At 48.8% G+C, this 23771-nt stretch overlaps 9 protein-coding genes across 9 annotated transcripts; 5 read left to right on the plus strand and 4 right to left on the minus strand.

Annotated features, from left to right (window-relative positions):
- The first annotated feature begins 1300 nt into the window (after positions 1-1300).
- Positions 1301-3001, plus strand: F4807DRAFT_46556 (glycoside hydrolase family 61 protein). Its single transcript, XM_048002290.1, has 4 exons — positions 1301-1741; positions 1794-1915; positions 1975-2052; positions 2169-3001. The coding sequence occupies exons 1-4, from the start codon at positions 1552-1554 to the stop codon at positions 2934-2936; spliced, it is 1158 nt and encodes a 385-aa protein (XP_047855515.1). The 5' UTR covers positions 1301-1551; the 3' UTR covers positions 2937-3001.
- A 671-nt stretch (positions 3002-3672) lies between these two features.
- Positions 3673-5745, plus strand: F4807DRAFT_46650 (Cys/Met metabolism PLP-dependent enzyme-domain-containing protein). The gene has a single exon (XM_048002391.1). It carries the CDS (start codon positions 4085-4087, stop codon positions 5348-5350), a length of 1266 nt encoding a protein of 421 aa, XP_047855516.1. The 5' UTR covers positions 3673-4084; the 3' UTR covers positions 5351-5745.
- A 1502-nt stretch (positions 5746-7247) lies between these two features.
- Positions 7248-8603, plus strand: F4807DRAFT_459227 (Alpha/beta hydrolase family-domain-containing protein; the record flags this gene model as incomplete). Its single annotated transcript, XM_048001325.1, has 4 exons — positions 7248-7469; positions 7556-8267; positions 8351-8487; positions 8544-8603. The coding sequence occupies 4 exons, from the start codon at positions 7248-7250 to the stop codon at positions 8601-8603; spliced, it is 1131 nt and encodes a 376-aa protein (XP_047855517.1).
- Positions 8604-8946: 343 nt separating this feature from the next.
- F4807DRAFT_459228 (uncharacterized protein) lies at positions 8947-10714 on the minus strand (the record flags this gene model as incomplete). The annotated part of the gene is made up of 3 exons (XM_048001326.1): positions 8947-8999; positions 9069-9164; positions 9271-10714. 3 exons carry the CDS (start codon positions 10712-10714, stop codon positions 8947-8949), a joined length of 1593 nt encoding a protein of 530 aa, XP_047855518.1.
- A 481-nt stretch (positions 10715-11195) lies between these two features.
- Positions 11196-14099, minus strand: F4807DRAFT_421183 (permease for cytosine/purines, uracil, thiamine, allantoin-domain-containing protein). Its single transcript, XM_047997565.1, has 3 exons — positions 13301-14099; positions 12818-13207; positions 11196-12760 (listed from the first exon to the last, which is right to left on the minus strand). The coding sequence occupies exons 1-3, from the start codon at positions 13388-13390 to the stop codon at positions 11558-11560; spliced, it is 1683 nt and encodes a 560-aa protein (XP_047855519.1). The 5' UTR covers positions 13391-14099; the 3' UTR covers positions 11196-11557.
- Positions 14100-14314: 215 nt separating this feature from the next.
- On the plus strand, positions 14315-16118 carry F4807DRAFT_421185 (uncharacterized protein). The gene has a single exon (XM_047997566.1). The coding sequence runs from the start codon at positions 14897-14899 to the stop codon at positions 16061-16063; it is 1167 nt and encodes a 388-aa protein (XP_047855520.1). The 5' UTR covers positions 14315-14896; the 3' UTR covers positions 16064-16118.
- Positions 16119-16842: 724 nt separating this feature from the next.
- F4807DRAFT_46829 (NAD(P)-binding protein) lies at positions 16843-18066 on the plus strand. Its single transcript, XM_048002586.1, has 2 exons — positions 16843-17178; positions 17292-18066. The coding sequence occupies exons 1-2, from the start codon at positions 16925-16927 to the stop codon at positions 18016-18018; spliced, it is 981 nt and encodes a 326-aa protein (XP_047855521.1). The 5' UTR covers positions 16843-16924; the 3' UTR covers positions 18019-18066.
- Positions 18067-18083: 17 nt separating this feature from the next.
- F4807DRAFT_46813 (calcium-dependent phosphotriesterase) lies at positions 18084-19854 on the minus strand. Its single transcript, XM_048002572.1, has 7 exons — positions 19560-19854; positions 19156-19504; positions 18996-19103; positions 18730-18939; positions 18574-18670; positions 18440-18519; positions 18084-18360 (listed from the first exon to the last, which is right to left on the minus strand). Exons 1-7 carry the CDS (start codon positions 19734-19736, stop codon positions 18149-18151), a joined length of 1233 nt encoding a protein of 410 aa, XP_047855522.1. The 5' UTR covers positions 19737-19854; the 3' UTR covers positions 18084-18148.
- Positions 19855-21409: 1555 nt separating this feature from the next.
- F4807DRAFT_421190 (kinase-like domain-containing protein) lies at positions 21410-23710 on the minus strand. Its single transcript, XM_047997567.1, has 2 exons — positions 21783-23710; positions 21410-21723 (listed from the first exon to the last, which is right to left on the minus strand). Exon 1 carries the CDS (start codon positions 23639-23641, stop codon positions 21935-21937), a length of 1707 nt encoding a protein of 568 aa, XP_047855523.1. The 5' UTR covers positions 23642-23710; the 3' UTR covers positions 21410-21723; positions 21783-21934.
- Between the last annotated feature and the right edge of the window lie 61 nt (positions 23711-23771).

A 23771-nucleotide genomic window follows, 5' to 3' on the forward strand; every position in this document is an offset into this window, starting at 1 on the left:
GACTCTTGTAATATGCCTTGCGGGCATGCCTCACTTAGTCTCACAGATACAGATCCCGCTTTCTCAGAGAGTCCATTTTCCCAAGGAAACTAATTACCTATCCAGCCCCGCAATCATGAAATTCCTCTGAAAGACCTCAAGTACCATCAAGTTCACAGCATGGAATCCGAAGCACTAGGGTATATAAGCCATGCCAGTGGCTCAGAAGCGATCAAACTCTGTCATGAATGTCTTCTAGAGTGGAAGTCCACGCTACTTCAGTTAATTAGTCTCCGGTCTTGCTGGTTGCCTACCTGGCAGACTAGATGGTAGGTATCGATCAATCGGATGTTGAATGCCGTTTACAGATCAAGATCTTGAAGCTAAATTCGACGTCCGGAATACTATTCAAGTAAGATCTTGATACCTACCTACGTACTAGTCTCTAAATAGAGGGAAACCCTAGTGGTAAAGGCTGGTTGATAATACTAATACCTCCCTATTAAGGTACATACCAGTCAACATGATCCGGGCCGCCATCATGATGGCCTTTCTCATTCTGCCTGGCATCGAAACACAGGTATATTTACGATAGCTGTCAGAAAACTAACCAACCGGTTGGTGGAGGTTCAAATAAGGGGTCATGCAAGTTTAGCCGCAAGCCACAGCGCAATCGCACCATACATAAGCTACCTAGGCGCCTAAGACTTCCCTGTTCAATGATAGAGGTTGATTTGTTAGATCCCATCATTTTTTCCGTTCAGATCGATATTAGATGGGGGCTTACCTTTCAGCCATTGAATAGTCGGGACGAACTTCGTTTCAACTACAGTCGGTACTTCCCGGCCGATTGGCCACGGAATATAAGAATGCAGCCACCCGCATCCAGCCCCTGTCCCTTACATCAGAATACATCTCAGATTCAATTAGCCCTCCGCCACCCCAGATCCCTTTCACGTCATTCGCACGTGTTACCGTCGCACTTTTTTCATAGTTTACGGGCCCAAGACAATTTCCACCATGGGGAATTACCCCTGAGGAAACAGGGCGGTCTTGGGAGCAGCATGTAGATCCTTGGCCTTGTAAACAAGCGCCTTGAAGCATCCCCTTTAAGGGAGGTCGTTGAATTGATCCTCGAATCAGGAGCCTTGAAAGAATTATGCCTCGGTGACCTATTTACATTAGACGGTGCTGATTCAGATGTTTATTTCCCTATCATTTCACCTTGCACTCATTCGGTTCTACTATTAAAAGGATAACCCCCCCATTCCATTTTCGTTAGTTTTGCGGCGTGAGCATATGAATATTCTGCATCATACATTCCTTTCTTGTCACTCGTTATTCATAGGTTGCTCGTACATCCATTCATTCCGATCATGTTCTGTTCGTCATAAGGTGTTTTGTCCACCTGCCTCTTAGCTGGACTAAGTCATCATTCAGAAAGCGACCCCTCCGGTACTTATCAAACCGAGTACGTACTTGCAAGGTAGCCGAAAGTCGAAGTACTATACCTTCATTCTGGAAATCTTGTCTTGGAAACATCGCGAGTCTTTGGTGAGACTATCTCTCAAAATGAAGCATTCTTCCTTGATTGGGATTGTGGCTACCACGTTGATCGTGATGACCGATGCTCATACCACTTTCACTACCCTCTTCGTCAACGACGTTTCCCAAGGAGATGGAACATGTGTGCGGATGAGCATGGATCCTCAGACATGCTCCTATCCAATAGCTAGCATAAGCAGCGACGACATGGCTTGCGGTCAGTCAGTAGAGATTTAACCGGCGATAATGCTCCACTGACTCTTGATTAGGCGCCAGTGGTAGCCAACCTGTGGCCTTCACCTGTCCCGCGTCGACTGGCGGAAAGCTCAGTTTTGAGTGGCGCGAATGGGCCGATGCTGAGCAGCCAGGTGCCATAGATATCTCACACAAGGTATGACATGCTACAAGCCAAATGCTGCAAAAACGACAACCCTAACTTTTGGAACCTAGGGGCCTTGTGCAGTATACGCCAAACAAGTTCAGAATATGACAACGGATTCTGCTGCTGGACCGGGCTGGATTAAACTCGTAAGCACCTTTATAAGACCTTTCCCTAGCTAGAACGTGTCCCTCCGCACTGCATTATTGATGGCCCATACTTCAACTTGGAGTTTCTAGAATTCACTAACCCCATGGTGTTGTAGTGGGACGAAGGGTATGACGATACCAGCGGCAAGTGGTGCACAGAAAAGTTGATTGACAACAATGGCCTGATGTCTATCGACCTCCCCGAGTTTCTTTCTAGCGGATACTGGCTCATCCGACCTGAACTGCTAGCCCTTCACGAAGCCGACAAGGGCGATCCGCAGTTTTATACAGGGTGTGCTCAGGTATATATTCAGAATGGCAGCCCGGCACCCCTTAACGTCCCAGCAGAATACAGCGTCAGTATTCCGGGCTACGTCAAGTCCACCGACCCAGGGCTGACCTTCAACATCTACTCGCCGAAGTTTCCTTACCCGATGCCCGGGCCGAAGGTCTACCAGCCCGCAGAATCGGCGAGCAAGGCCGTGTTAGCTTCGGCATCATCGAAAGTCTCACAGCAGAGCAAGGGGGTGATTCCTTCTAACTATCTCATCAAGAACGCGAACTGGGTCGGCGTGGAGGTGCCGGACTACTCGACCGAGGATGGCTGCTGGAAGTCGTCCGAGGCATGCTTCGCCCAGGCAAAGGAGTGCTACGATTCGGCGCCGCCGACTGGCTCGGCCAACTGCCACGTCTGGGAGAACAAGTGCGACGGGATCAGCGCCGCTTGTAACGCGGGGAATTTCAACGGGCCCCCGAATAAGGGGCAGAAGCTCCAGAGTAAGGGCCCGGCGCCGCCACCCGAAATCCCGGCAGCTGTCAATGCACGTCGCTCTAGGAAATTGCGGATACGACGTGCTAAGGCATTGGATGTGAGACTTCTTTGAAATACTTTGGGGTAGATTTGCATAAACGCTCCATCTTATAACTCAGAGGCTGGGGCCAGTGTGGAGTATGGAGGACACAGGAAGGAGTTGGTACATATTAGCAAAGTGAAACAGACAACATCATGATGCCTAGAGGGACAACCAGGTTTCGGTTGCATTTGTTGTATTGTGTATTAGGCGACCCAGACTATCCATGAAATCGTATTTGCTCCTTATTCGCGCTTCCTCGTGGGCCCGGATATCTCCACACTCTGGGGACATACTTAAAGTTGTTTCCCCAGGTTTGCTATTATGTAAGTGGTGTAAGTGGATGAGGGAGGCCATGCAGAGATGAGGGTTTTGATAAGACGGCTGTCGGTTTTTCGTGTTGGTGTTGTACCAATACAATTATTTCAGCTTATGATGTCGTTACGTACCAGCTGAAGCTGAGGCATTAGATATACGAGGTGATCAGTGGCGGTATGGAAGCACGTTATATGGCATGTTGATTACGTGCTAACCTTGGGTGCTTAAGCTGAGTTATGACAACAGGAAAAGGGGATTTTAAATAGAATTAAAAATGATATTGGAAATCCTGAGTTGTAAATACGAAGGTTGAAGTTTAGATTACATATAACGAAGTGAAGGTACGAAATACATAGCTGGAGTCCGTTCCGCGGTAACGGTTACATGCGGTTTTGCGGTAGTCGGATGCAGGCAGCCCCGCCTTAATAAGCCCCGAGCCGGGTGGATCTCCTCATCCCGCCTTCAAATGACGAATATCGGACTTATTAGATATCGATGATGACAAAACAATATCCATTGAGTTCTCTTCACCGCAACGCATCATGGACGATATCGCTTATCTAGGCCGAAACTTCCAAGTCTTTATAAGATGTCGCTTCCCATCAATTGCCAATTATTCGCTCATTCCTGCGCTAAACTCAAGTCCTCTAACCCCAGATTACTACACTTAAAACTAAATAGGACCCACTTCCACTCATTGACTACCAGGGTCTCCCCGTCTAAGCAGCAAGCCCATTACTTTTCCCACTTCTCAAGAAAAAGTTGTAGGCCGGCCTGACACCTTGATACAAACCTTTTTGTTGCCGTCAATCCGCTAGAACAAAGGCTAGCTACTATACTGAATAGACGTAGTCCACGCAACCATGACCGTCCCTATCGAGAGCTCGATCGAGACCCCTCCTCGGGCGCCGTCCCCTGTGCACGGCTTCGGAACCCTTGCCGTGCACGCCGGTGCCCCTCACGATCCCTCCACCGGCGCCGTCATCGAGCCCATCTCGCTATCGACCACCTTCGCGCAGACCGCCGCCGGGAAGCCCGTCGGCGCGTACGAATACTCGCGCAGCTCCAACCCCAACCGGGATAACTTCGAGCGGGCCGTGGCCGCGCTAGAGAACGCCAAATACGCGCTTGCGTTCGGCAGCGGGAGCGCCGCCACCGCCACCATCCTCCAGAGCCTGGCCCAGGGCTCCCACGTCATCAGCGTGAGCGACGTGTACGGCGGCACGCACCGGTACTTCACCCGCGTGGCCAAGGCCCACGGCGTCCACGTCACCTTCACCCCGCAGATCGAGGTCGACATCGCCGAGCACATCCGAGATAACACGAAACTGATATGGATCGAGTCGCCTAGCAACCCCACGCTGCGGCTCGTCGATATTAGAGCTGTTGCTGCGGCGGCTCACGCAAGGGGTGTCCAAGTTGTGGTCGACAACACCTTTTTGAGCCCTTATATCCAGAACCCCTTGGACCACGGCGCCGATATCGTGGTTCACAGTGTCACCAAGTACATCAATGGACACAGCGATGTGGTTATGGGAGTGGCGGCGTTCAACTCGGAGGAGCTGCGTGAGCGCTTGTCCTTCCTTCAGAACGCGTGCGGTGCTGTCCCCTCGGCTTTCGACTCCTGGCTTGCCCACCGAGGTGTCAAGACGTTACATCTGCGAGCGAGACAGGCTAGTTCCAACGCAACGGCTGTTGCGGAAGCCCTAGAGGCTAGCCCGCATGTGATTGCCGTCAATTATCCCGGCTTAGAGTCTCACCCGCACCGACACATTGCTCTGAAGCAGCATCGAGATGGTATGGGAGGCGGCATGCTTTCATTCCGCCTCAAGGGAGGTCACGCCGCAGCCGAGCGCTTCTGCCAGCTGACAAAGATTTTCACGCTGGCTGAGAGTCTCGGCGGCATCGAGAGCTTGGTCGAAGTACCGAGCGTGATGACCCATGCTGGTATTCCTCGAGACCAGCGAGAAGCCGTGGGGGTCTTCGACGATCTCGTTCGTGTCAGCTGCGGTATCGAAGAGCCGGAGGACTTGGTCCATGACGTGCAACAGGCGTTAGAGAAGGCGGTGCAAGATACGGCTCATTCGAGCAACGGTGTTAACGGTGTCAATGGACACAGTTCAAAATAGATACGAAAATACATAACAAAAGGCCTGAGCAATCAGATATAGACATGTCATTCGGAAGAGGTTGATTTTGATTTTGGTGTTGCTTAAGGCGTCTGGGTAGACATGAGGTACGACCATCCCGGACCCATAGAAGGACCGCGGAAATCACATTTAATTAATCGGTAGCATGCGGTGTGGTACGGATTTATATTGGTAAAATATTAGACAACCACTCAATGAAAAATTGCATTTATCTTAGGGTACACAGCAAACAATCACAGTTTGCGTCTTGGTGTGAGGTATGACTTGATCCTATTCTTCACTTTTGTGCTTATTGGTTCGGCATAGCTAACCGATCATGGTAGATTATAGAACTCAGAAGTTCAGTGTGAACGGCTATGGATTGAAACTAAATGCATGCCGCTCTAGTTGATGGGCCCCCTTTTCTTATCTCGACGCATATTCACACTTGAAATTTGCTTAAGATCGTTTTTCGTTGATCACATCTGTATCTTAAAACATGACAGCTCATTGGTGATATGTACCGAGATAGGTAACAATATTGGTTAATACTCTCGGAGAATACTTGTCCGATGGAACATAACCACCTTTCAACTTTATCTAACGTATATCATAGTTATTCATTGGCAATCGACACCAAGTATTGGCTGCTTGTCTGCAACTCGTTTGCGGTGGGGTAGGGTAGGAATATTGGGTGGCTTTTCAAGGAGAGGGAAAGGGGGTCTCGGAGAATAAAAACGCACACTACCGATCTTCGACGACGTGGAAAGAGACAAGCCATGCATGCGTCCTAATATATCGAGAAAGTTGTGGGACTCATAACTGATAGGTTTCTCATGTTACCCTGCCCTGCCTCTCTGCCGAAAACCGGCTTCCGTCCCCCAGTTATTCCTAGGACAGAGGTGACTACCAACCTGAGTGGCCTTGACGAAAAGGGGCTATGGTATGTAGTGAGGAAGGACCCGGATGGACGATAGCTCCTCTCCTCTATCGCCGATGTGCTCGGTTTGCTAGTTGCTGGAGGACTTGTGTTAATACCTATCATTTCCGAGATTGGGTGCTAGTCGGGGACCAAGACGATAAAGCCCGCTCGACTATTATATAATTCGGCCTCCGGATAGAAGGAGCTCGCTAATTCACTACCATATCCGAACAGAGGTGTTTAATAGACGTCATCGGTGCTAACCGAGAATTGCGGCAGAGACCCGCATGGTCCCCCGGTGAATAAGGTTTAGGTTAGCGGCTCAAACGGGGCTGAGGCTTAGCTGCGATGTTGGTTCAACATTCACAATTTCCCATTCCTTTTCCCCAGATATTATTTGGAATTGCCCCCATGTCGACTTTTCGCTGCAGAATACGGGTTTGGAGAACGATTTGGTCCGTTCAAAGGATGTCCTCGCCAACTAACCACATGGCCAAGACGTTTCCTTAGCTAATCAGATTCAGCCCTGGTCACTCGTCGGGGTTACGCCGCATACTCTAGCACCTATGTTTCCGAACCGCGAGGCTAAGGGTCCAATATTGATGTTGGTTCATGCCCATTGATGATTAAGGCACGTATTCGCGATGAGCGACCCGCTCTATCGCCGCGGTCTGCGCGGCGTAACTGCACATGGATCCCCATTGTATGGCCCAGTCGCCCGGGTCCAGCACACGCTGGGGCCTCACCGCCGCAATAATACAGAGAACGTCATCGTGATAGCTCATCGATAGAATATGTCATGAGATTCCATTTGGAATTCGGGCTTTAATTTGGAATTGAGTTTTCCTTTAGTTCCCGGAGAAGTAGTGTAGTTCACGATATAAAAATGAGCTCGTAGCCCTCCTTCTGAGTAAGTCTGAAGTACTCATCACCAAGTCAGCTGTAAGCCTAGTAAAGGAGAAGACAAATCTCACAATGATCCAAGTAACTCGACCTACCGTTCTCCTGGCCGGCCTCGCCGCCGTAGCCACGGCCCGTGTGTGTCAGAACCTGACGATTCCCATCACGATATCAGCGCAGAACACCAAGTTCACCCTCCAAGCGCCGGCCAACGACATCGAAGTCACGAACTTCTTTCTGAACCTTGCGCAGCCAGGTGCGAACTTCACCCAAACGGTGCTGAACACCAATGATTCGGTAAATATAACCCAACCCAACCTAACCCGCCCCCTTTACTTCCCCACTATACCAAACTCGCACTAACACCCGACCCACAACCCAAGGTCGCCACCATTACCGGCAACTACTCCATCGGCGCGACCTACTGCGAGCCGGACTCGGGCCCCGGAAGCGCGCTGCAGATCCTGACGCACGGCATCGCCTTCGACCGCTCGTACTGGGACTTCGGCTTCGCGAGCTATAACTACAGCTACGCGAACGCGGCGCTCGCGCGCAACTACAGCGTCTTCTTCTACGACCGCCTGGGTCTTGGCGCCTCCACGCGCGGCGACCCGGTAAACGAGATCCAGACGAACCTCGAGCTCGCCGCGCTGGCCGCCGTCACGTCCAAGCTGCGCGGCAACCAGGTCGCCGGCGTCCCGGCTTACCCGAAGCTCGTCCACGTCGGCCACAGCTACGGCTCCGTGCTCTCGTACGCGCTGGTGCAGGCTAATCCGGACCTGTCCAACGGCCTCGTGCTCACGGGCTTCGGTCAGGCCCAGGGCAGCTACTCTTCGTTCTTCACCTTCGGCGGCAACTACGTGGTGGCGCGGAACGCGTCGGCGAGCCTGGCCGCCTACCCGGCGGGCTACATGGCCTCGGGCGACCGCACGGGCGTGCAGACCAACTTCTTCGGCCCCGACAACTTCGACCCGGCCGTCCTGCAGGCGGCCTACGTGTCGAACCAGCCCGTCACCGTCGGCGAGCTGATGACCATCGGCGGCGGTGCGGTCGGCAACAACACTTTCGCAGGACCGGTCCTCGTTATAACGGGAGGTAAGATATGCGCCTTTGTTTTCTTATTCACGATTTGATCCTGGTAAGGATTTCGTAGACTGACTCGAAAATTCGAACTGTAGAACGCGATATCCCGTTCTGCGGAGGTAATTGCAACACGAGCACGCCTCCTATCCCCGATCAGTCGAAGCAGTACTTCACCAACGCGACCACTTTTGATGCTATTGTCGTCCCTAAAGCTGGCCACAGCTTAAATTTGGTGAGTGCCCGTCACCGGCCGAGACGGTTTCCGCGACCGATACTAACTGTGAGTAGGAGTACACCGCGGCGACCACATACACGTCAATCCACGACTTCCTTGATCAGAACCTTTAGGGCTATATCTAAGCTAGCCCGTTATCCAGGAAGAAATGTAATTTACATACAGGACTAATAGCAATATCAACTCACATATCTAGCTCTTAATTGTATATCATCACGAATTACTTTTGGAGTTCGAACCGTTTTCACCATGTGACAGTGCCATAACCTCCCGTATTATATCGCCCCTAGATTGAATATCCTAAGAATATGTTAAAGACCAAGGTAGCACTTTGGGGTTTGCTACTAAAAGATTGAATGGTTACTTACGCATATGACGATACGATTTATTTCGAGGCTTCCCTCTCAACTTTATGGTGAATTTCTGCAGTATATATTGATTACTACAGAGAACAGCTTAATTGATCACGTCATCCTCATCGTCCATGTCATCTTCCCATCCTGAATTGCCTTTGCAAAGAATTAGTGACGAAGTAATATTTTTGAGTGACAAGGATGCTTAAAGGGGTAACACATTACCATCTGATTCTGAACTCATGTCGTCGTCTTCCATTTCCTCGTCGTCGGGCCAATTGATAATCATTGATTCGACGAATTCTTGTGAAGCACGTTCCACTGTGATATGTCAGCACTTTGTTTGCGGGTGAAAAGTCTTTCATGGATAAAGCCATTAAAGTATGAATACCGAGAAGATTTATCAAAAAAGAAAGGGTGTACGTACAATCAAATCCGGACCAACCTTTACAAGGCGAATTCTCAACTCGGCCCTGATTGGTACTTTTAAATTCCACCGAATAGGGACTGGAGTTATACTTCTGCCGTACATGAGAAATATGTATGGCATCGAGTTTGAGGCCAAGCTTCGTGATTTGACTGAAGAGTTTTGACCAGAGGTTGACTTTTCCCGAGGTCTGGTGTGGCGGCAGGCTGTCAAGAGTAACCCTGTGCAAAGAGATCGAACGCAGGCTTGATCTGTATCTCTTGAAAATACTAAGGAGTAGAGGTAGCCCAACGGTTACCCAGCCAATATCTAGCTTCTCTAGACGCGGGAGTGTCGGTATTTCTAACTTGGGGAAACGCTCTTGTATGTTGCCAAGGTCTTGCACATCGTCCATTTCGAATATCTCGTCTGCCGGCAATGCAAGAGTCCGTGGAATTTCGGGGGATATGGGAACGTGAGCAAGCCACTGAAGGATACCCTTTGCTTCGGTGACGCTACAATTCCGGAAATTAAGGCGCAGGTGCTCCAGAGATGGCGTCATTGAAAGGAATTTGGCCAGAAGATAACCAGCATAAGTAAACCCTTCGTATCGCCCCCCATTGTTAATAGTAAGCCTAGAAAACGAGATGGGCCCTAGATCCAGAAATAGGACCTTGAGATCCTTGAGGACGGGTGAGATAGTTGGCACTAGATAATGGGGTATGTTGAAGGCGAGCGGAGGAAGATAACATGATCGTAAGATCACCTGTAGCTCGGGGGCTTGGTGTACCTCCTTCGCCTTCCCTAGAGCTCGCAGCATGGCTAGAAATGTGTGCGAGACATAACTTGAATGAAACTCCTGGGGTGCATTGGGGGGCCGGATGAATCGTGGCTGCTCAACGTGAGAATTTGTCACTTCCGAGAAGGTTGAGGCGCCATAAGTGCGCCAGATATTATTATCTCCATCACGGTATCGACCGGGAGAATTGAAATCTCGTAGACTAATTGTCTGAAGCTTGGGTAGGTTGCGAAGAGCTTCAGTAAGAAGCTCAACATCGTGTCCGGAGCTTATTAAGGTCTGATGGCCGATGCATTCTTCATAGAACCTGTTGTATTTGAGCATCTCGTCAAGGTCCCGGAACCCGAGGTTGGTTCCTTGGTGATGAAGAAAAGTCCAGGTATTTGGCCGTTCGAGACTGATGATGAGATACGTGAGACTAGATCCGAATCTAGACTTAGAAATATCCACAAGTGCTTGAAGGCTGAACTCGGTGAGCATAAATTGGCGCTTCGTGAAGAACTCTCTAGCGAAAGCCTGGAAAAGAGCTTTCTCGATTTGCCGACAGACGCCACGAAGTCTTCCATAGTCTGAGGTGGGGAGGTAGGAAGATATCTGAAGGAGTACTTCCGGCGGAATCTTCAGGAGATGGCATTGATCCTTCGTCTCAGAAGGTTGAGGATCCATGGTCAAGATAGACGTCGATTATATCTTTGAAACTAAGCGTCAGCAGTCATTCACAAAAGGGTTCTCACAAAGTAGGTATAAGGCTGTCGGGTACCTACCTAACTGGACGATAAAAGCTGAGGAAAGACCTTCAATGGTACTTGGCAGGCAGTGAACCACTGGAAATGAAATATACCTACTGTTAAATAGGTATCGGGGTATCGGAAGGATGAAGTCAAAGAAGAGAATTAGAAGAGAAGTGATGAATAAATGACAAGCGTTGAGATGGGTATCAAGCTTCCAAGGCTGGGAAAGAGATGGTGGAAGTTGTTTAGGTTTAATAAGTTTAATCGATGTGCCTTGCCCCCGTTTACTTCTTCACTGTTCTACCTAGGCAGAATAGGAGCTCTGTAGGGGTGAGGTAGCACTGTACCGCACCTGCCTAGAGGGAAGTGCGGGTTATCATGACAGGATTGGACCAAGCGTGAATTTTAGTTGAAGGAGCGCACAGATCAGGCTGTACCACCTGAAGTACCGTACCCGTCATAAGTGCACTTTGCACATACCTAGCACCTAACCGTGCTTACAAGGAAGGTACCGTCCATATCTACGTCTAGGTATTTTAATGAGCAAGAACGAATAAAATAAGACATCCATAATACCTAGATATTGAATGTCCTGATTTTTCATTACCTAGACTTTTATCATATACACACACAGTACCCATTCCTAGATATGATGACAACATTGAAGCCAGTGTCAGATCCGCCGTGTGAATGAACACCTACCTAACCCAATGCCAAAAACACGTCAATGTGATACCTGACATCTAAGTAATTAACAAAAAATAGCTCGTCCTCATTTTTATACCGTTTTCTGGTGGTTCTTGTCGTACTTATTACCCAGAGCCGCGTCCTCTTCAAACTCTTCTTCTTGCTGGCTACTTTGATCGTACGCCAGTCTGACTTCGTCGATCTGATCGCCCACTTCCATCCAAGTATCGCTGCAAGCTGGGATGGGAGATAGCTTGCACAAAATCCAGTACATTCCCGCGGAGATGATGAAGCCGCAGAAGAAATTGAAGTTGTAAATGTACGTTGCCCCTATAGGGACGTTGCCGCCATTTACGGCACCAGCGAAACCAACCACATTAATAAGGATACCACTGATATATGCTGCGTAAGCTCTCCAGTGGAAACCATAGGCATAGTAATACGGTCCGGTCTTGCGAGCGTCATACAGCTCCCTGATTTCAAGGTAGCCTTTGCGGACGAAATAATAGTCGCTGCACATGACGCCGGCGATTGAACTGAGGAAGACCGAATAAGACGAGAGGTATGTTGTGAATTGGTTTGCCGACGTAAGTAGGGTGTAGGGACACATGGCCAAGCCAACAAGAGCACATATATAACCGCCACGCCGAATGTTAATGAATCGCGGGAGCAGAGCCGTCATGTCGGTTCCGGCCGAAACCGAGTTGGCCGCAATGTTTGTTCCTAATTGAGCCAGCGCAAAAGCAAGGGCGATAACGAATACACCAAAGCGCTGACCAGAACCACCGTCGTCAATGAACCTCTCCAACAGCTTAAGGGGATCCCAGATTGGATCGGTTCCGGGATAGATGATGACCGAGCTAGATGAGACCAGTATACCGATCAAGGAGGTTACAGCAAACCCGATAGGAATTGTGAAAAGCTGTGACCAAAGTGCATCACGTGGCTTGCTTGAGAAACGAGAGAAATCAGGGTCGTTGACGATGAGAGTTGCAAAGTTCGCGATGGAACTCATAACCCCCTTGATGAACTGCCAAGCAAGGTCAGTACCCTCTACCGTCGCACCTTTCCTAACGATAGGGCCCGGTCCGCCAGCGCGAACTAAAGCCCAGATCAAGAAGGCGACGCCGGCACAGGGTACAAAGTAGGCCTTGACGGTAAAAAGATGTCGAATCTTGTGCACGGGAAACCAAATGGCCGGTAGAGACACGAGCCAGAAGATGAAAAAAGAAACATAATCAGCGGTAGTGGTCCCCGAGTCAGGCGAAAACGAGTTTGGAATGCGATCGCGGTCCTAAACGATGTTAATAACTTGAGACTTTCCCGCACACATGTCGATCGTTGACCTTACCCAACTGAGCCAGATAGATCGGATCATCAGGTACACACATTCCCCACCGATATAGGATTGAACCCCGTACCAAATGCAAGCCATAGCGGCACGATTGAACACGGGCCAAAGGCAGCCCCATATCCCAAAGCTCGAGCGGTTCACGACTGGGAATCCAATATGGTACATCGCACCAATGCGACCGGTCATACAGATGAAGCAGCCAGCAATGGAGTACCCGATCCACACGCAAAGCCACGACTGCCACCAAGAGAGCCCGCCTACGATCATTGACGAGCTAATCATCCAGGTGTTGATGTTGAAGGAATCGGCAATCCAAAAGCCCACAAAGTTCCATGCCCCCCATTGGCGACGTTCAGGCTCGACAGGCTTAAGATCATGATTTGTTAACTGACATTAGTTAGTCTCGTGATGGCTTCAATTAACCACCGACCGGTGGCATCGTTTAAATCCAGTGAGATGGGTGGACAGATTCAGCCATACCATCAACTGGGCCGTGGTGAGACCATCTTCATTGTCCACGGCAATCTTTTCTGCCCATGAACTAAGCTTTGAATTGTGAAGCCTCTCCATGGTGAAAACGAGGCCAATACTCGGCCTAGGGGAGGAGTCGAATAAGTTTCCGTTTCCGTCTTGTTAGGTAATTTTCGAGTAATGAGAACTTCCCAAGGTTTAGACACGTGTGAAGGATCTGCTCATGACGCGACCGCCGAACAGGACAGGTACTTAGGCCAGAAACAGGATATTTAAGTTCGGCTTGCGGGCGTCAAGCATCTTACGTCGAAACTCTAGATAGTCGAACCACAAGTAAACGAGCGATATTAGGAGATTGGAAAAGACTATCTAGCAGGGACTAGAAGCAAATAAGAAAAATTTTCTGAGCCAAGATAACAAGATCGAAGTAAGGAAGAGAAAAGTATTACATCCTTCAAGCTTGTCAACGATATTAATCCTTTTCGTGCTGCCATGGCTGATAACCTTGGACCCTTGCGACCAACAACGAAATAGGTACGTTTCCAGCTCTCAAGGACTCCCCCACACTACTAGGCACCTAGGTGCCGGGCACTCGCCTGACTGACTGGGCACCTGAACCACCTAGAAAGGTATCTACCCGCCTACCTCATCATCTTACCGGGTGCATGTGGCTAAGACATTGCACATTCCTAAAAGCCTTCCAAGTTGACTTCGGTCTCGCCGCTAATATAGATAAGGTAGGAAAAGATAAGCAATTGATTGGCCAATGAAGAGCAAACAGCGTTAGGTAAATATCGGGATCGTAAACGTTATCATCGTTTAAGGCTTAGCGTGAGCCAGCCTCGAGGGGTACCCCGGGATTTAAGCGAACACTCGCCCCACCATTACCCTGTCAACCCGCAAATTATGACGCTAGTGCTATCAGCTATCTGCAAATTATGTCATCTCATCGAGCAATTCTTTGACAATTCTCCGTCTAAGCGATTGATACAAGGACTTAGGTACCAACGTACCTAGAAATCATCTAGATCTCGTCCTTGTGCGACAGCCCTATCTAAACTTACTACTTAAACTAGAGGACTACGGCATTGATACATCTTGAATTCGACTATCGAAATATTTCAAATATCAATATTCTCATGTTTGCCTGCCGCATCTCAGCGTACGACCGTGGAAATACCAAGTAGAACAGAAACTAAATGGAGCTAGTCAGATTTTCGGAGCCGAGAGTTGAACCTTGGTGATCGAATCTATCGAGCCATCAACATGAAAGGAGAACTGCGGTTGTTACACATTCCTATTACCGATGGGAATGAAACTGTCGCCGAACTGCGAATAAGTACTGGCTATGGAAGGTGGCTTCTAGCAGATACATGTGTTGATTGGAAACATGTCCGGAACAGCGGTATTGTCTCTGTGCAACTTGAATATTCAACAACGGACATTGTTCAAATGGGCGTATATATCATACACAATAACGCTTTTGAGTCGTTTCCAACTCTTTCATCCGCATCTACCAGAGAAAGCATTTCTCCGATAACCAAAGAACACCGAAAAATTCATTATCGATACCTATTCAGCTAACTCCTTTTACTAGATCCCAAAATGGCTTCCTCAAACGCTTTTCAAGGCCAGCTGTATTGCGAGAAACATTCGCTCTTAACTTGTGTGGTATGTCTACATAGCATCAACTCTGTCAAGGACGGGTTCATTCCACTACCTGAACCTGGAAGTCGAATCCCCTGTTCCGAGCAGGCACACAGCGTCGAACCAGTGTTCGGGAGCTTTAAGGCGACCGCTGAAATCAGGGGTTTCCACGATGGGTTGAGCCCTGAGGACCGTAAGAAATATATGACTGACCTTTCGGAACCACAGGATGGGAGTGACTTTGGCAGTCATTTTCATAGATGTCACCGTTGTGGCCTCGACTACCTTCTCATGGGTGGTAAGAAGTCGCATCCTTCGCACGTTACGCCAAATGGAGATCGATACATATTAGTCGCAGTTGAGCCATTCGAATTCTCACGCTCACTGAACAGAATCTCATGTTCTGCGAACTTCTTGTTTTCTGATAGTCATGCTCGTTCAAACATAAACGCTGCTTTTAAATGCTCGCCCAAAGTCGACTCAGGTTCCGTACAATGGAACCTCGACAACGCTGAACTTGAGGCTCTAGTACAACTGCTCCACTATGTCGAAGATGATTTGATCCCCTACCGCAAGAGAATCGTTGAAAAATACGTATACACTAACAGTGAATATTTCGCTGGCCAAGCGTGGCGATTTCAACTGCTAGTTTACACCCCTTTAAACCGGGAGCTTCTAGAATTTCTTTCTCAAGCTCACCGATTGAAGTACAACGTAAAACGGAAGGCATTTGTAGAGCGAAACTCTCTGGGACTTGTAACCAAGCAATACCCTGCCACGGAGGAGCGACGTCATCAGACAGTTTGCTTCCTCAGTATGATTAGGCGGTTAGCTTCGCTAGGCATCCGGGTTTATTGGCAACACACCCCTCCCAAGCCGCGTTATATAGCTGCAAAGGAACGGTTTATGCACGATCCACACAACATCAGTGACTTCCGGGAAATTGCAGGCGTGTTGGTGCCAAACCACGACCAAGGCATACTAGAAGAAGAAGACCTCCAAGACCTCTACAATTACAATTCTCCCGACAATCCACTGGACCATGAGGATTATGATCTCGTCAGACGTGAGTCCCCAGCATTGCGTGGTGCAAACTCATTTGAGGAGTTATACCAGGAGGATTAAATAGGTGCGCGAATTGGTTTAACAGCAATGGTCTCATAGGGTTATAAGGAGTAGAAATATAAATCTAATATATTATCATTGAATAATATGTATGTGTCTTGTACGTCACCTTTATAAGTTACCCCTGAGATGACCACTAGCGCTCGAAGCTCTTGACATTTTGACAAAGTCTAAAAACATGTTCCGTGAAGTAATGGTTTGTTGACATGCCTAGGTAGTATGAACCAATAGAAAACTCTTAGTGAGTTATAATGGTGATACATGAATAATAAATTTAATTCTGATTGCCTAGATCCTGGGTAACTCAGAGAATGGTTCATTACCTGTGATCGCTATTATTTTTAACTAGCTTCACCAATCATATGTGAATATTATCATTAATTGATCCTAGTAATATTTGAATGAATTGGCTTTGTTGATAGTTCTATTCTAGGGATATGGAAGTGAGCCCCTGAATGCCCTCTCTTCGACAGCCGGACGACCCGTTCCGCGTTCCGGGGCATGCCGGGATGGTATGGATCGTGTACGGAAGACGTCACAGGACTCCGCACTCTAAGCCTAGGTACGGTACGGAGAGTGGATCATGAATCTCCCTATGTTACTTCTCTTCCTCCACACTGTAACTGCGACCCCGCAGTCTCCCCTCGTTCCCCAACGGATACTAACGAATACTACCTAGGCAAGCCGGCTGGCTAATGGACTAATTCCCCCGACGTCCACGCTTCAGTTTATGCCGAAGAAGTTAGCCGAGTCAATTTAAGACCCGTAGATCCCGTGCCTGGCGCCATAAATCCTTGCCTGGCCAACTTTAATCTAATATCAGAAGCGAGCAATAGTTAAACTAGCAAATCATCTGAAGCCATGGCGCCGATCCCGAAGAACATCATCATCACCGGAGCCGGTGGCTTCATCGGCCCCCTCCTCGCGGCCCGCCTGCTCAACGATCCGGAGTACAGGCTCATCCTCACAGACCTTAACGAGGCCACCGTCCCGGCCGGCGTCAAGTATCCCCAGAATGCGACTGTCATGACGGGCGATATCTGCGACCCGGCTTTCGTCTCGTCGCTACTCGAGGCCGCAAGACCGCTCTCAGCTATCTTCATCTTCCACGGCATGTAGGTGATTCCAGATACGAACCCCTCAGCCCCATCCCCTATTCCAACTATTCAGGGGGTACTCCCCCAACACCCCCATGCTTCTACTTTTACGATTACTAAAACCCCTCCAGCATGTCCGCCGGCTCCGAAGCGAACTGGGACCTCTCTCTCCGCGTCAACGTCGACAGCGTGCGAGGCTTACTCCTCGCGCTAAAATCAACGTACCCAGGCGTACGAACAATCTACTCAAGCTCGCAAGCCGTCTACGGCCAACCTCTCCCGTCAGGCCCCATCTCCGACGCCGTAACCCCTACTCCCGAGGGCACGTACGGCGCGCACAAGCTGATGACCGAGATCTTCCTAAACGACCTGCACCGGCGGGGTTTCCTAGACGTGATCAGCCTGCGTTTTCCCACGATATCCGTGCGCGCGGGCCGGCCGACCAACGCCGCGTCCTCGTTCCTGTCGGGCATCGTGCGGGAGCCGATGGCGGGGCAGCCGTGCGTCGTGCCGCTGCGCGACCGGTCCTTCCGGTCGTTCATGAGCTCGCCGCTCACGCTGCAAGAGAACCTGGTGCGCGTGCTGAACATGGACGGCGCGAAGCTGCCGCGCCACATCCGCCATATCAATGTCCCCGGGATCTCGGTCTCCATCCAGGAGCTGATGGACGCGCTGGCCAAGTACGGCGGCGAGGATAGGTTGAAGTATATCAAGGAGGAGAACGACCCGGAGACGGAGAGGATAGTGAGGAGCTGGGCGCCGGACCTCGATACGACTACGCCGCTGAGGCTGGGGCTGATCAAGGATGAGAGCGCGGATGCGATTGTGAAGCAGTACGTTGATTCATTGAAGGCGTGATTATTGTAGTATTTAGAGGTTTAGGTATCAATCATAGTCAGTACCAACTTATTGAACAAAGCTGTTTTGGAAAATTCCTTTTTTCTTTTTTCTCAGCTAGAAACTTTCCTGTATTTCATTAGGGTTAAGACTACGAAATGTACCCGCCCCCCGAAGCCGCGAGAGTAGCATAGTAGAGCTCGTCTTCCGCGCATATGACCATCCGTCCGTCGCCGGCAAAGTTGAAGTTGGCGGAAGTCTTGCCGAGGAAGACTTTTCCGATAAGTTTGCCCGACGGGTTGAACACCTGTAGGCCATCGCCACAGCCCGCCCAAACGTTACCTTTGCTGTCGCAATGGATACCTAATGATGAAACAGATTTGGTCAATTTTGAAATAATTTAAGGGGGAGGAGGAAAGTTCGTATGTATTACGCTACGTACCGTCTGGGGCACCTGAGTCAACATAGGCGAAAAGGTGTCGGTTACCGAATGTGCCGTCTTCTTCAACGTCGAAGCGATAACTATAAACTAATTAGATGATTATCATGACTGTTTAATGAGTGACAGCTGCTCACATGCTCGCAGGGTTAGAGAAATTCCATCCCCAAAAGCCGTGGCTGTTACCGGTGTCGGTAATGTACGCATGTGATCCGTTAGGAGAAAATGTAATTCCTGATGAATACGTGTTAGACTATTTAAACATAGTGTGAGAAATATAGGCAATGCGGTACCATTAGGGAGAGTGAATCCGTCAGCGACTGCTGCGATAGATCCCGTCTCATAATTGTATCTATATACTTGGTTCCGGAGGCCTGGAACGGGTCGGAAATCCTGTAGGTATCCATACAGGGTGTCCGTGAAATATAGCTCCTTATTGCGCGGGTTTACGGACACATCATTCAGGGAATTGAACTGGCGTCCGAAGAAGTTGTTGATAAGTACTGGGTAAGAAGTATTAATCAACAGTTCATATGAAAATATGGTCTGTGATACTTACTAGTTGAATTGTAAGGTTCGACTGGATTCATCAGCATCAATTGTGCCGGTTTGTCATCGCCTTGTCCTTCTGTTGTAACCACAATCTGGCCTTGGAAGTTCGTCCCGCCTAGGGTAGGTTAGTAAATTTAGGACAAAAATCACGGTATCGGATAGCGCACCGTTGGAATTGATAATTTCTGGGGTGTCGAGAGTCTGGATAGTGACGGATCCCGTCGCATTGCGGAGATTTGACACCGCCGCAGCTTCGCTGAGAGAAATTTTGGAAATGACGTTGGACTTGTTCAAGCCTGTGCCAGCCGGCTTTGCTCCCGCATTCTGCACGAAAAACATCTCATCCGTAGGCGGATACCAGGTGTTGGCCTCATGAAATAGAAGCTCGTTCCCAGAGCTGGCGATGAGCGTCAACGTAGGGTTGGAGCCAATCACATCATAGAATTCATCATCAAAGATATGAAATGGTTTATCCTTCATTGATTCCAAGTCAAGCCCAGGCGGCACAAAAAAGAACTACGGCAAAGTTAGCTTCTACAGTTAATCAAGAGTTAAGAGGCAGGTATAATACCGCAGAAGCGTTCGCTTGAGTGGGAGGGAGAACAGTTGGAAGAACATTGATAGATTTCCAGTCAATGACTTGAGCTTGATCTGGAACCTGGCGGGTGGATAGTTGTTGAGAATTGGTTGCAGGAGATGCGAGAGCACCTGTCACAAGGACAACCAAAGCCGCTGAAAGAGATGCCATCTTGGAACGAGCTCCTATCGGTTATAGCAGAATGAGTCTGTTGAAGACCGTGCGCAGGTATTGGCGGCACCGGGCCGGTATTTATAGGATGCCGGATAGGTTACATCTCTGTGTTCTGCGATGGGGACGAAGTCGATAATGTGGAAATTGGCATCGTCGACTTGTGGCTACAAGTCTGCAAGTCTAGGTGCTACCCATCACTTACTCCACCGCTTCTCCATAATTACTCCACGCCGCTATTCTCCTTCAATCGAGCTTTCCCAGAATTCGCTCACCCGGTTTCCTGATGCGGAACGTCTACGGAGGGGAAGGACAAATGCCCCGGCAGTCCGGGCATCGCTGAAGAACCCCACTACGGATATTATATAAGCAACCTCTTGGAAACCACTGGGCACTCTATAATCGACCCTGTCCGCATCGGTTCCAGCAGTCCGGCTAGGTGAGTTATGGTGTACATTTACGGAGATCAGAGCGGGGAAGCGGGGAAGCGGGGAAGGTAGTTTGCGGGGAACGATTTACGTAGGGATCTGGGGACAGTGCTGGATGCCCGGGGATAGCAGACAATCATTCAGTAAATGATGTCAATCTCCGACCCGACCCGACGCGAACCGACTTAACCTGAAGGTATCCTGGGTAGCGACGAGAATTAATTGTTGCCGGATCGTGTGTTTTAGCAACAGGTAATACATATATGATGTACCTAAGACCAAGCGAACAAAGACTCTGGTTGATAAACAGAAGTAAAACAAGTCCCATCTTTACTTTGTCTAAAACTTATAATAAAGACATTAGTATATTAACAATAATGCATTGTGTATCTAATTACTTTCTAATATGAACAGATATAAATCAGCTCCTAACGGCCAGGCTCAAAGGTTCATCAAGCTCTCGAGTCTATCTCGGTAGATATCAGGTTTCTTACCCCTCCTGCACAGTAAACCTAGGTAAACGCAAGCACTCAAGATGTCGACTCTCTCTACGCAGAAAGCTAGTCTTGAATTCCGCAAGGGTCCCGCTGTCTGTAGACCAGACACGGGGTGTGCCGTCCAGCTAGGTGCTGGTTTAATGCCCATAGGTTTAAGTCACACGGAAAAGTGCAGATGTATCCCGGTCGAGACAGATGAGGAATTGGGACGCCTAGTCTGTAGTGTCAAGGACGCCATAGAAATGCATATCATGGAAGTTGAGAAACCCAGCATCGCATTCGCTATGCTCCTACTGGGCGCTGTCGTAGTTTACTAAATAGGTAATTATTCCATGGGAAGCCCCACAGGGTATCGCCAACTACCCCTTATTTAAGGGATCCGCTCCTATTGGAGATCTGATGAGGGTATATAATATGCGTAGGACTAATATAACTTATCAACTAGGTTCGTGGCACTTCGTTAATTGTGCTAGTTCTATAACAGTAATTAGAGTGTAGATTGCTTGAATAAATTGAGCATTCCTAGACTACGATGACCTATGGCCATGTATACATGTGATTGAATGCACCTGATGAGTACTTACCCATCCTTGAAAATGGTCTAATTAGATATTGATTTCTTACGAAGGTTGGAATGCGTTAGGTGATATAGATAGCACTTGAAGGGACAGAATGGACAGTCACTTGCCTTACAAAAATGGTAGTTATCTACTGTACAAGTCACATCAGTTTTTTAAGTCATCCCTCATGCGTGCAATCGGAGGCTCTGAATTAATTTAGCAGGTCAGACTATCTCCATTGCGTTCGTGTCGTATGGGCGTTCGTCATATGACGCCTCAGAAATCATTAGGAAAAGCCGTCTCGGATTTTGGCGGCCGAACTGAAAAGGAAAAACATAGGAAAAAAAGGAAAGAAAAAGGTAAGGAAATAAGGAAATAAGAAGCCCCCAATCAAAGCACCCTTCCGTAATCTCTGCCCGAAACCCATCATACCCTAATGACTAACCACTAGCACGTTCTCATCGCGAGTCTTGGTAGAATCTTGCCACTCAAGCGGGTAAACCTAGATGAAGTTAGCTCAATGATTGCAAGCTCACGAAAACCAAGACATATTGGACTAACCTGGCCGTCATGGCAGATGGACCTTAGTAGTCACTGAGAAATGATTCATGGGATGCTCTCACGAAACTATCCCGTGTTCATTATGATTCCACTCTTCTCTTAGGCCGGTATCGTAGAGTGATTGTTGAGGGATCTCTCTATGAATGGGACTTTCAAGGCAGCGAAAATCGAGTGGCAGCATGTACTCTCTCGCGAATGCTCGAGTCCTCCATACTGAAAAGCATTGGAGGGTCACTGTTCGCACTAGATGGGACTAGGTCGTCATCACTAATCGAGTTTGCCGAGCTATCTATGCCAATTTGTTGTTCTTCGGAACGAGAAGGGATTGCGGGAATGGATATAATCCAGCGCAGGCGTTCGTTGAATAGGTCTCTCGCGAAACGGTTCCGTGACTCCGCCGCTTCATCCCAGTAGGACACTTCCTCGTCGTCTTTCCAGTTGAAGAAGGGTTCATCTGGCTCCTGAAAGATCGACAAGTTGCGTTTCACCCTCCAAAAGTAAAGGTTCTCGGCTGCATCTGTGGACAATGAAACCCATTTATCCTTCCATATGGCGATGCTCTCGAAGGTTGGTGTATGGATTAGTCCCTCTCGACTGAATCTGAGTAAAGCTCTGGCTAGACGAAGCCATTCGCTAGTTGCTTCAGATACCCAGTCTTTTCCCACGGTAAAGTCGAACTCTGCTTTAATCTCTGCATTCTGTGGCGAGTCTGGTTCGCTTTCTCTAGAATCTAATGGCTCTGTGTCATGAATATAGGATCCAGACTCGCCCTCAGGTACCGATTGCCATAGCCATCGCGGAAGTACACGACCAGCGAATCTGGGTGCGAACATAGCATCGTCCCAATCCAGTATGCCGGTGATGGTTATTTTGGGAGTAAAGTCGACCATAATATTCCGAGGGAATAAATCTGGGTGACATAGACACACAGCACCTTTCTGGGGATCGAATAGCCCCATATCCACCATGTCCTCAACTATTCTTTGGCATAGCTCGTACCGCCGGAGCGTAAATTCGTTGGTAATTTCCCGATTCTTTTTCTCATATATGCGCCGCTTGAAGATGGCAAGCATAATGTCGCTCACGGATGAGTGTGGGTGGTCACGTCGAATGGGTAAAATGCCGTCTTTAGGGGTATCCCAATTGACCGGATTGGCGTGTGATTCTGCTGTTCCAGCTCCGAAAGCCTCCACAAAAATTTGATCGATAGCTTCATCACAATGTTTTGCCTCCTGCCGGTGAGCCTTGATGACTCCGGCGAATGGGTTTGTGATAGACTCGATACTGTGGTACAATTGGGCCATCTCCTGGGCCAGAACTAACTTTTGGCCATAAGGAAGATCTTGCCAGACATCCTCGAGACACTTTCCAGGTACCCGTTCAAGGATGATGTAGACGTGTTGTAGAGGGTTGGATGGAGTAGCATCCCATGTAATGACGCGGGGTACCTTCAAGTTCGTGTACTTGGTCAGATACTTGTGAATACCAACTGTACGAGTTATGTCCTGATCGGCTTCGGGAATCCGTAAAACATATTCGTGTCTTTGGCCACTCCTTTCTTTTCTCGAAATGCTGAAAACAGAGTTGAATGCACCATGACCAAGGTAGTCAACAGAGAACTTGTCGCGTTTGGCGGATGGCCATACATGTCTGCAGAGTGCCAGAGCTTTCAACAGCCAGGCCTTTCTGATGCTCTCTTCATTTCGTACATCATCATAGACGCATGCATGTACATAGTCGCCGTCGGGATCGTCACCATCGTCGGTGTCATAGAAGTAGGTGCTTTGTATGCTAGAGCGAACTGGAGGCCGTCTGGTTTTTACTGGAGGTCTTGGGGTGCGTAGCTTGAAGTACGCCATGATGATCAATCCGACGCAGAATATAAAAAGGATGAATCCAGGAAAGACGAATAAGAAGGAAGGTTAAGAAGGAGGGATAAGAAGGAGGGTAAGAAGGAGGATAAGTTTAAATTCTGGATCGTCGTTGATT

The sequence above is a fragment of the Annulohypoxylon truncatum genome, assembly GCF_022578515.1.
Source record: "Annulohypoxylon truncatum strain CBS 140777 unplaced genomic scaffold F4807scaffold_11, whole genome shotgun sequence".
Taxonomy (NCBI): domain Eukaryota; kingdom Fungi; phylum Ascomycota; class Sordariomycetes; order Xylariales; family Hypoxylaceae; genus Annulohypoxylon; species Annulohypoxylon truncatum.

Excerpts from the sequence above, each read along its gene's own strand:
- F4807DRAFT_46556 (XM_048002290.1), top strand. The coding sequence starts at position 1,552 with ATGAAGCATTCTTCCTTGATTGGGATTGTGGCTACCACGTTGATCGTG. Across the intron at positions 1,916-1,974 it reads CCATAGATATCTCACACAAG|GGGCCTTGTGCAGTATACGC; the intron begins GTATGACATGCT and ends TTTGGAACCTAG. Across the intron at positions 2,053-2,168 it reads GACCGGGCTGGATTAAACTC|TGGGACGAAGGGTATGACGA; the intron begins GTAAGCACCTTT and ends ATGGTGTTGTAG.
- F4807DRAFT_46650 (XM_048002391.1), top strand. The coding sequence starts at position 4,085 with ATGACCGTCCCTATCGAGAGCTCGATCGAGACCCCTCCTCGGGCGCCG.
- F4807DRAFT_421183 (XM_047997565.1), bottom strand. The coding sequence starts at position 13,390 with ATGGAGAGGCTTCACAATTCAAAGCTTAGTTCATGGGCAGAAAAGATT. Across the intron at positions 13,208-13,300 it reads TCACCACGGCCCAGTTGATG|TTAACAAATCATGATCTTAA; the intron begins GTATGGCTGAAT and ends AACTAATGTCAG. Across the intron at positions 12,761-12,817 it reads GATCTATCTGGCTCAGTTGG|GACCGCGATCGCATTCCAAA; the intron begins GTAAGGTCAACG and ends AACATCGTTTAG.
- F4807DRAFT_421185 (XM_047997566.1), top strand. The coding sequence starts at position 14,897 with ATGGCTTCCTCAAACGCTTTTCAAGGCCAGCTGTATTGCGAGAAACAT.
- F4807DRAFT_46829 (XM_048002586.1), top strand. The coding sequence starts at position 16,925 with ATGGCGCCGATCCCGAAGAACATCATCATCACCGGAGCCGGTGGCTTC. Across the intron at positions 17,179-17,291 it reads ATCTTCATCTTCCACGGCAT|CATGTCCGCCGGCTCCGAAG; the intron begins GTAGGTGATTCC and ends AAACCCCTCCAG.
- F4807DRAFT_46813 (XM_048002572.1), bottom strand. The coding sequence starts at position 19,736 with ATGGCATCTCTTTCAGCGGCTTTGGTTGTCCTTGTGACAGGTGCTCTC. Across the intron at positions 18,940-18,995 it reads CGAACCTTACAATTCAACTA|TACTTATCAACAACTTCTTC; the intron begins GTAAGTATCACA and ends CTTCTTACCCAG. Across the intron at positions 18,671-18,729 it reads CGGATTCACTCTCCCTAATG|GAATTACATTTTCTCCTAAC; the intron begins GTACCGCATTGC and ends CGTATTCATCAG.
- F4807DRAFT_421190 (XM_047997567.1), bottom strand. The coding sequence starts at position 23,641 with ATGGCGTACTTCAAGCTACGCACCCCAAGACCTCCAGTAAAAACCAGA.